The sequence below is a fragment of the Thermobia domestica genome, chromosome 14 (genome assembly GCF_964235325.1).
Source record: "Thermobia domestica chromosome 14, izTheDome1.hap1.1, whole genome shotgun sequence".
In the NCBI taxonomy this organism is placed as follows: Eukaryota; Metazoa; Arthropoda; class Insecta; order Zygentoma; family Lepismatidae; genus Thermobia; species Thermobia domestica.
Genome location: NC_137467.1, coordinates 82,817,372 through 82,832,402, shown reverse-complemented (window position 1 = coordinate 82,832,402; position 15,031 = coordinate 82,817,372). Strand labels below are relative to the sequence as shown.

The 15,031-nt window shown below is 36.1% G+C and overlaps 1 protein-coding gene across 1 annotated transcript in view; it reads right to left on the bottom strand.

Annotated features, from left to right (window-relative positions):
* Positions 1-15,031, bottom strand: part of LOC145669887 (nose resistant to fluoxetine protein 6-like) — a 193,899-nt gene that overhangs the window by 87,908 nt on the left and 90,960 nt on the right. Inside the window, exons 5-7 of the mRNA XM_081738234.1 lie at positions 12,688-12,767; positions 8,890-9,083; positions 6,658-6,818 (exon numbers count right to left, since the gene is read on the bottom strand). Of these exons, the coding sequence (XP_081594360.1) occupies positions 6,658-6,818; positions 8,890-9,083; positions 12,688-12,767 (435 nt within the window). The remainder of the gene's footprint in view (positions 1-6,657; positions 6,819-8,889; positions 9,084-12,687; positions 12,768-15,031) is intronic.

Below are 15,031 nucleotides of genomic sequence, written 5' to 3'. Positions count from 1 at the left end.
TGGGGTCCCTGGTTTGATCCGAGTTCTCGCCAAGTGAACTTTGTGCTGGACAAACATCGTGTGGGGGGTTCGCGTCGTTCTCCTGTTTCCTTCCACTTTATTTACTCCACTATTTCATTTATTTCCCACCATCGTCTCCTTTAGGCTAGTTGGCATAACTTGGAACCACCTACCAAGAAGAATAAACTAATGGATTGGGAAGATAGACATTCAGTCTCTGGTGAATTTGATGATGAAGTAGATATCTACCTCAACATGTCATCATGTGTAAGAGAACTAGATATACTGCAGTGGTGGAAGCAACAAGAACAAACATTACCAAAATTGTGTAAATTAACGCGTCAGTCTCGTTATTCCTGCTTCTAGTGCGTCTACTGAAAGAGATTTTAGTACTCAGGAACGGAGAAATGCTCTAAAGCCTGAAACTGTTGACTCTGTTTCCGTGCTATTCGATGCGTACAAGGACATACAGTAAAGCGATGTTCATTTTGCACTATTGGTTTCTTAGGAAACCTTATATTTTCATTTTCTTAATATCAACTATCCCTTCTATTATATGTGATGTTAAGAGGCATTTTTGATAGCTGATATCTATACATTTTTCATTCAGGGGACTTTTGAGGTATTTTTTGATCAACAATGATATGTGTGGATTTTGTTTTGATTTACTGCCTCGCATTCCGTCATATAGCTCTGTTATTTACTTGTTACGCACCGTTCCAGGAACACTTCATCGATCCTGGGGTCTGGGTGATTTATTTGATCATTGTTTTTTGTTATTATTATTGTAGCATCGAATTATAAAGAATACAGGAACTTGTAATATGATTTGGAATCTGCCGTGCTAATTGAACATTACTACAAATTGCGCTAATCTTATGAACACGCCAGTTCATGGTTTCGGTCTCCGTGGTCTAATGGTAGCGGAACAAATTCTAATTAGTAGGTCAAGGACTTGACTTTCTCATATGTTCTTTAAGCAATTACGGCTCAAGACGTATGGATGATGATGGATGAATTGGTGGAATGAAGACAGTGGACGAAAACGGGCTAATCCAAAAACTCCCACGCTCACGATGTTTGTCCACCACAAAGCTCACATAACACGAGGAGGGATCGATCCGACGACCTCTAGCACCAGATGTAAATGCATTCTACTGGCCAGACTACGCAGACTGGCCATAATAACTAGTATTTCTTCGATTTTTTCTGTACTTAGATTGTAAAGTATGTACCACCAGACATGTCAACTCTGACGTTCGTAGCAGTTGTAGTAGTAGAAGTAATAATAATAATAATAATAATAATAATAGCAGTAGCAGTAGTAGTAGTAATAAGAGTAGTAGAAGTACAGTACTTTACAGTCTTGAATAAAGAGTTAATATCCCAAACACCAGTGGCGGCGGTTGGACGTTAAAAGTGAGGGGGCAAGACATGATCTGAATATTTGTATATAAATGTTAGTTTTCCAGGTTGTTTCTAACATTTTGTTTGACGAAAGGTTGTATAACTAATAGGATACTATATTTTCAGTTAAAATAACGTATATCGTATATAATAGTTTATTAAGTAAATTGAGAAGAACAAAGCAAGTTGATACTAGCCCTTTGTACTCTTAAACAACGAAAGTGTAAGAAGAGATTTGATTCCTTGCTCATGAACATCTTAAAATTCTGTCTGGAAAATTGTGTGATCAGATTATTTAATAAATTTGCAAAACAAATAAATAGAAAGGATAATATTAATCATAGTAATGAGTAATGATGCTTGTTTTGCTAAAGTTATATTGAAACTGAGGATTAATGAAAAACTTAATATTTAATTCCACACATGCTATTAAATGTATGTTATTACTCTTAGAAAATGAAAGGCAGTAAATACTACAAGCATATGCTACGACATTTAAAGAAATATTTGCTTTTGCAACTTCTTGAAATATGTTCGTTGCCATTAGGTGCAGTTTTCACTTTCTTGGAACACATCAAAACACAACAATACTTAGAATCAATCTACACTTCAGTTATACAAAATAAACTTAAAACCTAGAATTATGTTCAATTTACTAAATTTTATTGTATATACACTCGTACATCCTTAAACACAACACTTCACTCGTATATTACACTACAAAACAATGGAAAAGGTAGAAGTTGTTTCTTATCACGCTCTTTTTAATCGATATTCCTTACTTTAGAAAGAAGAAAAGACATTTTAGGAACTGTCAATTTTTGTGCAATTAAAGAATAACTTGTGAAATAGGCCCTACTTTTTTGCATAATGATCTTTCGATTAGCTTCAAAGCGGCTCACTAACATATCGAGCCCTTGTAAGAAGGAATGGAAGTATGCTGAAATTGTGCTCCAATAGGTTATTTTTTAGGGTTATTTTCTGTGGCGATTAAAACGCAATTACTGTAGCTTTCTTTACTCCACGGGAAGACAACCAATACGTATTCACGCAACAGCAAATATTATATGGCAGCATTTTTTCCTATTAATCAGTAACACATTCAAAATCGTTACATTTCCAAATGAAACTATATACATTAATTGGTTACTTCAAAAAAGTGCAGGGGCAACTGCCCCCCTTTGCCCCCCCCTAATCGCCGCCTATGCCAAACACATTACGATTAACACAGGCTGCCCACATTAGTTTCCGATCCGTCTTTCACAGTGTTCGGGCCGAGTCGGGCCGGCCCGTTTCGGCCCGATTTGTGCCCGGCCCGTTTCGGCCCGAAATGTGCCCGGCTCGGTTAGAGCCCGGCTCGAGATTCGGGCCGGGCCGGGTCGAGCCGGGCACAGAATTCAGATCCATTCGGGACGGGCCGGGCCGTCTTCGGGCCTGGGTTTGCAGGGCTCTGCTTCCCACTTGGCCACGAAGGCGATGAAGAAATTGTCGCTTCTAGAATGATTAATTATTGAGGTCTTTTGAATTTGGCTAATCAACGTGCAACGGCGTATATTCGACGATAATGCTTGGGATCAAATAAAATCTGCTCGCCATGTAATTTTATAACAAAATTACGAGTGTATATTTACTTTCTTCCATATTCACTTTCAAATGATCGGCGACAGTTGCCATCTAATAAAGTTGATGCGTTTGTAGCTTCTAGTACACAATCGCTTTGAAAAAGAAGCAACAAATGCATCAAACGTGGGAGATGAATTTAGAACACCTAATTAGAACATGACAAATATATGTTTCAAGTGACGACATAAAAACAAATGACTGTTAGAATGCGAAACTGAGCCAGGTATATAAATGCTATACTTGTGGTACACTCCGCATCAAAAAAATTGCGACAGCTAACGCCGTGTATCTAGGCCACCCAATATACACCTTCTTATCCCATAATCGTGTTTGGTAAAGAGACCCCCTCTTAGGGGGTGGGCGGTTCCTGAAAACGTAAACCACGATTTCGGTTTGCCACCTAAACCGGTTTGGAACGGTTAGCCGAAACCGAACCGAACCGTTTCCAAACCGAACCGAACAGTTCTCAAACCGAACCGAATCGTACCGTTCAGAACTCTCGGTAGAACATTGACAAACTAAACTGTCCAAAGGGTTTGAAACGTGGTTTCGTTTACTATTGACTAACCAATACTTAAGCGAACCCCGTCAAAGCGAATTCAGCTGTGTCCAAATGGAGCTGAATTTAATCTTTAACTTACTCGTAACATACGACCAGTTAGCAGATTTGTGTATAATAAAAGAATAAAATAGCAATGAGCTGAAAGTACTCATTGTAGTATATATATATATATATATATATATATATATATATATATATATATATATATATATATATATACAGAGGGTTGATTAATTCGTGTGTCAATTTCATTTGTTCACTGTGCAAAAGTGGCATGAGGTAAAGCAGTGCAATTTAGTGTAACTTTAGACGAAGGACGTAAGTTTTGTTTAGCCATAGAAGCATGCCACTTGTACTAAAGATTGAAGAGATATAGGGTCAAAGGTCAAATTTCGATTTTTTCCTTATGGGATTGCAATGACAAATTCTGAAAGAGCCTGAAAAAACGTAAATCGAAGTGATAACAAAGAAAAAGCTGTATGGTATGATTCCATGTCGCAAGCCGACCAAATATGCGTCAATCAAGTGTCAAGGTCAGAGGTCACGGTCATCACGGACATCATGAGCTACGGACATTGCGTTGTTTTCAGTGTATTCAAATGGGTTCTCAAGATGATCTATGACATTGATCTGACTGTGACCTCTGACCTTGACACTTGATTAACGCATATTTGGTCGGCTTGCGACATGGAATCATACCATACAGCTTTTTCTTTATTATCACTTCAATTTACGTTTATTCAGGCTCTTTCAGAATTTACCATTGCAGTCCCATAAGGAAAAAATCGAAATTTGACCTTTGACCCTATATCTCTTCAATCTTTAGTACAAGTAACATGCTTCTATGGCGAAACAAAACTTATGTTCTTTGTCTAAAGTTACACCAAATTGCACGGCTTTACCTCACGCCACTTTTGCACAGTGAACAAATGAAATTGACACACGAATTAATCAACTCTCTGTATAAATTCCGTCTCCCTTAGCCTCGGTGCATAATTGTAGGACGTTAAGCTAAACATTTCATTTCATTTCATTTATATAAATTCTCATGAAACGGAAACATGAATACTTCAAGTCTTTAAAACAAAATGTCAATGTGTATAAATTCTTATGCAGATGTATGTGTACTGGACTTAACTCAGATGGTCCTCACAGCAGTCATTGTCAATTGCTGTGAAGAAAAAGAATGAAATCCACACTCTAGCTCAGCGTTTCCCAGCCTTTTTCAACTTGCGGCACACTACGGATGTTACTTGGATTCTCGCGGCACACTTTTGTAAATATAAAACACAGTGGTATTTTTTGTGATTATTGATCTCTTTCTTACAGAGAAGAAAGCTTTATCACTGGTTTTCTTTAGCATGGTAAATCATTAGCCATATTTTTCATTCTAATTTAAAAATAGAAAACAATTGCAATGAAATATTTGACTCAGGTTTTTAAAAATACACTTTCTTTTTAAAAACTATATCCAACCTTTTACTAAGAAGGAAGATCACTAAATAACGGACGAACAAATAAATCTCTTTTACTTTTAAAACACAAATGTAGGTAATTTGTCAAAAGGATTGAATATTTTAAATTTTCAAGTTACGAAATAGTCTGCAATAATAAAGAAGCAATAATGGTCATAACAATGATAACCATTTTTTTCAACATTAGAAATACACAGAACAGTAACCTGGTATGAAACTTAAAATTGTAGATTCATAGTAGAGGTTCATAGTAATGTGAAATACAAATATACATTTTCCCCTACGTTTTGCAATTTCATTACTATAAAATTAATAATTTTTCGATTCCTCGCGGCACACCAGCGGCCCATTCACGGCACACCAGTGTGCCGCGGCACATTGGTTGGGAAATGCTGCTCTAGCTCCTCAAACTTTAATTCACAGATAAGCTAAGCATATTTATTTATGTTACTTTTAGTTTTTCTCTCCACTACATAGTTAGCTTTATTCTCAATTCCACAATGATAGACTTGTTGAGTGGGCGTTTCAAGTTATAAAATAAAATATGTTTTAAAAGTTCTTCAGAAAGAATGGTCCGATAACTATCGTTGTAGGTTTACAGTATATTTACAAAGTTAGGGCCGGAAAAGCCCGAGAAATATAGTTGTGTACTTAAAATTTACACCCCGAGCCCGTACATAACTCTACCTCATGTTGCATGTCTATTATAGATATAATTTGTGAAAACACGCATTTCACAGATATGCTTTAAAAAGTTTAGAAAAGAACTTACTTCCCGCATCTTTAACCTATTCGAGGTTTCAACAGATTAATTATATACTACATTCTTAATCAGTGGCACCCGAAGAAAATTTTCTACGGGGGGGGGCATCTCCATGGTTGCTATATTACGTCTGGTATTTAATATACGTAGTTTGCTATATTACGTATACATTTTCGTGAGCCAAGGTGACCCGCCCCTGCCGCCCCCCTTCGGGCGCCCATGTTCCTAATGTTTTTCAACTTCTTCTCGTTACCATATGTATCAAATTTACCATTTGCGGGTGCGAATGGAGAGCATTAAAGTGAAAATAAATGTTCCATAATAATAATAATTATTATTATTATTTAGCTGTTATTTACCCCCATTGTTAGCGTGTACGACCTCGGTGTGAATGGTAACTGGTTCTATTATCCCTGGGAGCAATAAAATTTTCTGGTATTGACCCTGAAGCATGAGCCAATAAGAGAATATCGGAATTAAGATATATCAAACTCCAATTCAGAAAGCGAGAAACAATATTTGTTTGAAAGAGTGTACCTTCCTAATGGTTCCACATAAATTTCTTTAGGATCTGATTGTAGTAGTTGGAACTAGACTGTGATACACGTCAACAGATGCTAAGTTAATAACGATTGTTCATAGACAAAATGCATTCTTTAGCGTGGTTGCATAACAACACAGGGGTTGTACTGCAAAGTTTCGCAACACTTTCATAGTACATTACATTATCTCTATTGTTCGTAACATTTTAAACTTATGGGTTACGCCTGTGAAGTCTGTTAAGATTTTTAAAAGATAGTTTTATAATTACAGTATTTATAACTTACCTAATATATCTAGCTGCATATTTTTTTAGAACGTTTATCTGCTTTTTCTTCTCTAGTTCTCTTGTGAAGTTATAGGCTGTCAAAACGCCACTGAACATCAGAAATGCATCTGTGTAGACAACAGAGGTTCGTAAAATGGTGCTTCCAGGATCATTTGCCAACTATAACGAGGGAAATAAATGTACAGGATATTGTTAGTGTAATCAGTGATCTTAAATAACATAACATCATATAGAATTCTATATTTCGGAACTTAATGGATTGACTGGTTTGAATTAGTTATGCCCAGACACAATGCAACTAACAAGGGCCGTGAGCGAGTCGAAATAATTCGTGCCTTTTATAGAGCTAATTGAATTATGTAACATATTATAAGATAAAAACATAATCTCGATTGTATTTTTGAGAAAATTACTCTCAAACATCTTCCAAAATCTTGATAACTAGACTTTGTAGAGACATTTCTAACACAGTATAATGAAGCACTTCTGTCTATTGTAGATTATATTTGGAAACAGGGCCGGCTGTACCATATGTGCAACTTGTGCGTTTCCAAGGGTCGACAAGTTTCGAGAGGTGACAAAATCTGTCATAAGTAGGTTATGAAAAATAAATATTTTTTGTTGGAAACAGAATTCATGATGATGGTAGTTAAATTTACTAAGCTGACCTTCTATTTGAATACTACATTCACAAATCATGTTTAGGTCGCGATAGTTTAACGTCACATGGACAGCGCTAAAGCAAATGGTCAAACAAATCCCAACATGAATTGCTTGATGTTTGTTGTCTAATACAAGAAATCAATTCTTGAACAGTAGCGAACACCTGTTCCATCTAGTTACATATCACAGTTTTGATATGAAAACTAGTCTTACCTTTGTCACAAACAAGTTCATTACTGAAAGTGAAAACATCTTTTTCTTTTAAAACTTCTAACAGATGTAGCAGGAAAATCAAAAATTAAAAATAAAAGAGCTAGTTTCACTGGAATTGCAAACTGATATATTGAGATTAAAGCTCGGTATTGGATTCTATTAAAATTATTACCATCTTTGCTCTGCAGGTATGTTCGCTTTAACTTTCACTAACAGATTATTATTTAAAAAACAATACAGATACAACGAGATTGCATTTGTAGTGTTTATGCCTTTCTGAGTGCGAGTGATTTTTCCCTCCCCTTCGTTATTCATGATGGGATAGCATAAACATTTGTTCTTTATGGAGAAAAGAGGGGGCGGCAAATTGCTTTGGCCGGCCCTGTTTGGAAACAAGCAGTTGATTTATTCTCAGATTCTCAAATTATTTTATTTAACATAGTTTTCGCAGTAACGAAAACCGTATTCTAATCTGCTTAGAAAAAAGAAAAAGGAACAGAAAAAAAATGTCTTTGGACCAAAAACATTGGATGAACGCAACGGTATTGCAAGTAATACATTTTCATAGGTAAAATTATAGATAAGTCTTACCTCAAATCTGTTAACGAAACTTATTTTCGATATTTCTCGTAATAAATAGAGAAAAAGTTACCTCACACCGACCCCGTTTAGAAAATTTTGCCTGCACAAACACACATACGATGCATTATCGATTAAAACAATTTTGCAGCTATTCGGCAAGGGGTGGAGACTGTCGTTTAGACAGCCCCCAAATTAATTTTTGAATACCTTAATCTTACTTTGTGCACAAATGCCAATTTAGCGTGCACAAACGTTTGAGACTATTTTGGTGTGATTTGGAAGGGGTGGAAGGCTGTCTAAACGGACATCTGAGATATATTGGTTTATAGGCAGTGGTGATTTCAGATTTATCTCGAAGAGAGTTCTAATACACTGAGAATGAAAGTAATGGTAATCTATGTTGAGCATGATCAGAAATATGCCCCGGGGGAGAATTTCGTAGTCCAAGGGAGAATTTCTCCCCTGTTTATCAGCAGAAATTTTCACTGATTACAGGACCTGTCCTAGCTCAATGTTAATGAGATTTAAAAATAAAACTTTTTATATACCTGCACGGGCTTTTACTGATTCAATCTGTCCATTCCTGGTATCCTCTTTGAGATAATTATCTATATGCATTGACAAACGGGATTTAATAAAGATTAATTTATTTTTCAGAAGTGGAACGTAAAAAACTCAGAATCAATTGGGAGTCGGGGTTGAGATAGCTGCAGATCAATCAATTGAAGAACATTGGCATAGGGTTGTATCTGAAAACACATTTTACTCTTACCTCTGTTAATCTTACTCTGTCCGTATAGGGAATGAACAAGGACGGTATAATAGCATGAGCTTCATACAGTGCAAGAGTACAGATAACTCGAAGTCCATGGATACACGTTATGTCGTCGATGGATACATCTGCACTCAGAAGAGTTCGTACGTTCTTCCGAATTGAAAATGCCAGGAGGAACCTCCATCCTTTGCCTGTAAATACAGAAATTAGTGATTCATTATTTCGAACCTAGAACATGGTGTTGTACTAGACCTAATTCTCAAGTTTCTTTAGATCGCAACACAATGTTTCAATGCGTGGGAGTTTAGATATATCTGTACAGTAGTGACTCTACAGCGGATAGGAATACTGCTAAGATATGATAAGATTGTAGTTGCAATCACTTTGCGGTCACCAATGAATACACAAGACATTTTCAAAGAAAAAAAAAAACGAAGAGATTGAGGAACTCTGGTGATAGAACTTAAGTTAAAACACATGGGGATAACACTCCTTCAAATCTGGATTTTGACCACAAAGAAAAAAATAGTTTTTTATATTATCAAAACAAATCAGATTTGTCTGTACTAATACTGTTTCAATAATCTAAAAACACTGTAAGCGCAATTTGTGGTTTGAAGTGTAACACCTTTACTGGCCCGCCCAGTCTCCAAACCTCTGTAATATTGAACATTTGTAGTTAGTTTCTGGAGCTGACTTTGAAGCAAGTATCCTTTTCACAGACGGAACTGTGTTACACTGCATGAAGAACCATAAGATTTATATAAGTATATTATTTTCGGAACAGATGCGAGCATTCGTACGTGTACCTCTGAATCCAGTCGCACAGCATGACGTTTCTAAAACAGCGCGAAAACAAGTGGCTAACAGCTCACGTGCTACCAAGAAATTCTCCAAGAACTTAGCATGTGCTACCAAGCGTCATTAAATAGCATGCATAACGAAATTAGACTAAATAAACGGCCAAATACACTTATCTTGTGTTCTCAAATTTCCTGTATGTGTGCTATATGTGTCACAATATTAAAATCTGTTCATGCAAGCTACTCTATGCTATCGAAATCAGAATCGGAGTCCGATATTGCACTGGAATCACTGCTGGAGAAAGAAACATCTGCGAAGCTATCACTGTCACCAACACTAAAACGCAGATCCTCACTTCGCTCTTCTCAGACACATACTGACCACAGCTCTTTCACTGTGCGCAACTCATCACGTGACAGAATTTCCCCTCCCTTGTTCCGGCTCTCTGAGTAGCTTCGCGCCAGACGTCATAGCTGTTCCGAAAATAATCTGCCTATACCCTCATACACTAGCATACAGTCATGAAAGAACAGAGATGCTCTGCAGGATAACGTTGGTCGCACATGGGGTACTTATAAGGGAAACTGCATTTTCTTTAGGTGTTTCCAGTTTTATGATAACCATTTGTATAATGGTATCTTCAAAGATCATTATGAATTTAAGTCATATAAGCAGAACAGAGATAAAAGTATTTGAATTATTATTATTATTATTATTATTATTATTATTATTATTATTATTATTATTATTATTATTATTATTATTATTATTATTATTATTATTATTAGAGTAGGGAAGTAGAGTGAAGGGATGTAATGAGAATTATGGTTAAGGAAACCATGCGTCCCGATTAATTGGGACTATCCCGTTTTGAGAATACAAAATTTGTCCCAGCTTTTAAAAAGGAATATCACATTTTGTCCCGATTTTTTATTGCAGCCTGTATGATCTTTATAATTTACTTTAACACGAGTACTAATTTAGAGTGATTAATAAGCAACTTTTCAGCTCGAATTACTAGTGACTACAGAAAAAAATCTGGATATGTCAAATGCCTGAAAACCTCTTAATAGAAGCACTAGAGAATCACTTAATATTTGCACAATCAGTGGCGAATTTGCAACGTAGAAACTGGGAACCAGCCAGACCCCTAGACTCTGATAGGTATATCATGAGTTTACTATAAACTTTCAAATATATATACCTATAAATAAAAGTTTCAATTATTTTTGTCACTTAAAAAATGGGGCCCCTAGGCCTTCCAGACCCGGCCTAGGTGAGCCACTGTGCACAACACTTCTCATTTTCAGCACACAATACCAACAATACCAAGGCCGCGATGGCTCAGTGGTAGAGCGTTCACCTCTGGTACATGGGGTCCTTGGTTTGATCACAGCTCGCGCCAAGTGAAGTTTATGGTGGAGAAGTACCGCGTGCGTGGAGTTTCTCGGGGTTCTCCCGTTTTCTCTCACTTTATTCATTCCACCATTTAATTCATTTCTCATCATCACCGTCTCTTTTAGCCTAGCCTGAGCTCCTTCGTGGCTAGGTGGATAGCGTACGCGCCTTTGGCGTGGGAGACCCGGGTTCGATCCTCGGCGGGAGCTCATGTGGTTCGGATTCCACGTTAATCAGTAGGTCCACGTCTCATATAGCCTCGCTGCTGAAAGGGACGCTAAACTAAAATCAACTCAACTCTTTTAGCCTAGCCGGCATAAAGTGAGACGTAAAACTTAAAGACCAAAAAACAATAATAGCAATAGTTTTCAGCTAGACAGATGAGACAGACAGTTTTAGCCTTTTTTCTTCACATTACACAGATGAGAAGAATATGTTTACTGCTAGGAATATTAAGTGTGTTCTATCCACGCGGTTCAACTTTAGGAACTGTAATAGTTACAGGAACTTTCATAGTTGCTTAGTTTGTAGGGGCCTAAACCTGACTAACTAAATGCAAAAAGACTTCAAGGAAGTATGCTAGAGTAATCAACATTAATAAATCACTTTCAATAACTAATCAGCTAATGACAGTATTTAACACATATTTTTTGCCAGTATAAAACACAATAATTAAATTTTATTGTGACACATTTATACTTTAATTCTGCAACATCACTTGTTTTCTGAGTCTTTGTTTCGATCCCCGGTGGGAGAGCTTTAAAATTTGAACTGTAGGTCCATGTCTCATATAGCTTCGGTGTTCGAAAGGGATGCTAGACTGCAACCAACAGATTTATGTTTCGAAGTACATAATAGTGGTCCGCTTTGGCTCAATGGTAGAGCGTTGACCTCCGGTGCATGGAGTCCCGGGTTCGATCCCAGCTCGCGCCAAGTGAACCTTATGGTGGACAAACACCGTGTGTTGGGGTATCCTTGGGGTTCTCCCGTTTCCTGCAACTTTCTTCATTCCATCTTTTCATTCATTTCTCATCATCACCGTCTCCTTTAGCCTAGCTGGCATATCCGTGGGACGTAAAATTCAAAGATTTCATTTCACTTTTCAAACTGCACACGTTTCACAAATTTTATTTTCTATATAGTTATTTTGAGGTATCCTGTTTTTAGCTGCAGAAACTCTAACTATGGTTACAACGCACGTACAAGATATGGCTAATTATTAATAATGTAGAGCGGTTTAGAATATTTAGCTACTTATGCCTCCCTACATATTTATACTTCTCCCCAAACTTCTGTAATTGGTTGCGGGTCTGGTTTCATAGGCCATAGAGATATTTTTAATCATTACACGAATCATTTTCAATTAGTAAAGCCAACCAATTACTAATTATCTCGTCTAGATTTTTCCAAGGGAAGCTGGTATCTATATTTCAATCTTAACGTTCTTTGAACTCCTTTATAACATTTCCAATTTTATTATGTTTGCTATGTAAGAAATAAAATAATAATTAGATACACTTTCAAGCTGACGAACAATTTCTTTTATTTTATTTTTTCTGAATTTAAAACTATTTCAATATGTGATTTCCTTACCTTTCTTACAGTAACAACTGCACGTGACATCGCAGACCGTGGCCACAAGTGCGAAACAAATCACAAATGTATAGAAGCATCTGAAACGAAAGAAAGAAGAAAAAAGGCTAAATGAATTTCATACGTAACTAAGACATACAGAGCTCTCTACATACGTAATCATCCAGAGTTGGTGTGGGTCAATGAAAACTTGTCCCACCACCCACCGTGACCCACGACCCACTGACCCACCACCCACCGTGACCCACGACCCATGACCCTTCACCCACCGTGACCCACGACCCATGACCCTTCACCCACCGTGACCCACGACTCACCGTGACCCACTCTGACCCACGACCCACCGGGACCCACTCTGACCCACCACCCATCATGACCCACTCTGACCCACCGACCCACTTCATCTCTGATCATAACAGGAAAAATTATCGTTATAAAAGATAATAAGGAGTAAACAAATAACGCTACCCAAGCCATTTTAATATAATGAAGGATAGAATGGATCCTTGCGTAATTCGTATATAACTTAAAGAAAATATTTATAATCTATGTATTGCATTACATTTATTTGCATTATCTGTCACAAAAGAAAATGCATGTTTCTCGCAGGTTAGCATTTCTTGTCCCTTGAAGCAATTACAAATACGAGAAAATCAGTTCGCTTAATAATGTTAAAAAAAAAAAAAAAAAAAAAAACCTTATTAAAATCTTTAAAGCTGTGGATCCTGTTAAAACAACAAAATATATTATGTTTCCAAATGCATTTTACAGAATACGAAATACAAATAGTGTAACAAGCAGAAAACAGAGAAAACTATTAAAAAATGAAATGAAATGAAACCTTTGAATTTTACGTCCCACGGTTATGCCTGCTAGGCTAAAAGAGACGGGAACAACTATTACATAATAAATTTCACACAACAGAAACAAAAACCAGTTGTGTATGTTTAAAATTTATAGCAGAAACGTAGCATGTGGGTAAATGGCGTAGTGAGTAATGTTCTAACTACAAATTCCAACTGATAAATGTTCGAATCTTTACTAAGTACACTTTTTTATTTTACTTTTGTCGAAGAGACAGCTATTTAATGCAGTATTAGAGTTTTACAGATGGCTTCGTTCTGTTAATTTTTTCCTTATTTTTTCTAAGGTAGTAATAACATAAAGCTACAAGTATGATTCTAGATCAAAAGTAAGGGTGTTCTAGATTTTTGTCCATTAATAAAATATAGAAATAATATAACATCCGAAACTAAGTATAAACATAATTGAAACGAAACTAGCAACCACATCTCATATAGACTCGCAACTGAACGGGACTCTAAACTCAAGTCAACAACATCTAATAACAGATATTCCAGAAAGGGCTCTGCAGATCATTCTCTTCAAAATAAAATTTTATTCGTACCAAAGAGAACAAACATGTACGTATAACAACAAACATTCTGTAAAACCTTCAGAAATATTCAAAACCTTCTGTTTTTACAAAAAGGTTTGATGTAGGGACTTCCACCAAAAATACGTCCTAACAAGCAAAGTAGGCTAGGCTTTTAGGTATCGTTAAATTTGATCAATTGCTATATTTGCTAATGAAACATTGACATTACTTGTTCTCTGGTGACGTCAATTATACGTATGTGACGTCAAAATTGTGCTGAGTTCCTCAAGATATAAAGGTCTTAACATATTTCAGATTCTGTCGAGAATTGAATTCAAGATGTATATTTTAAGATGAAGTGTCACTAGTTATTCAGGAAGCTTCAGCATATAAGGACAAATATTTTTGCTAACTTCCAATACCTTGCATTTCATTGCAGTTCATTTTAGTATAAACCATTGTTTAATTTATTACGGAATTGTTCATAATATTTATCATATTATCATCGACACTATCAAGTGTATCTGTATTCATTTTTTCGATTTATTTATGTAACGAAATATAATGGTTTAGTGACATTTTTAAGTATCCTCTCTGTTTTGTTTAAAATTAAAGATGAATATTTTTTTTCCTAAAGTAAAAATGATTTTAGTTATATTTGGTTCCAGAAATAAAGATAATGGATGTGAATGTGCTGTCCAAACGCAAAATAACTAAAATTCAACTCACTGGCCATAGCTTCTATGGATTATAATTAAAGAAAACTCAATTTACTTTTCAGCTGTAAATCTATTCACAATTTTTATTAATAAAAAAAATAGAACGTTCTTTATGCTTGTAAAATCATACTTCATCCTTTTCACTTTTAAAAAATGGAGTATGTTGAATACAAACTCATATTTTCTTTTTGCTGTTCTTCTATCTGACCAATGAAAAACAAAAACAAAGCGGGGCAAAGATTTGAAC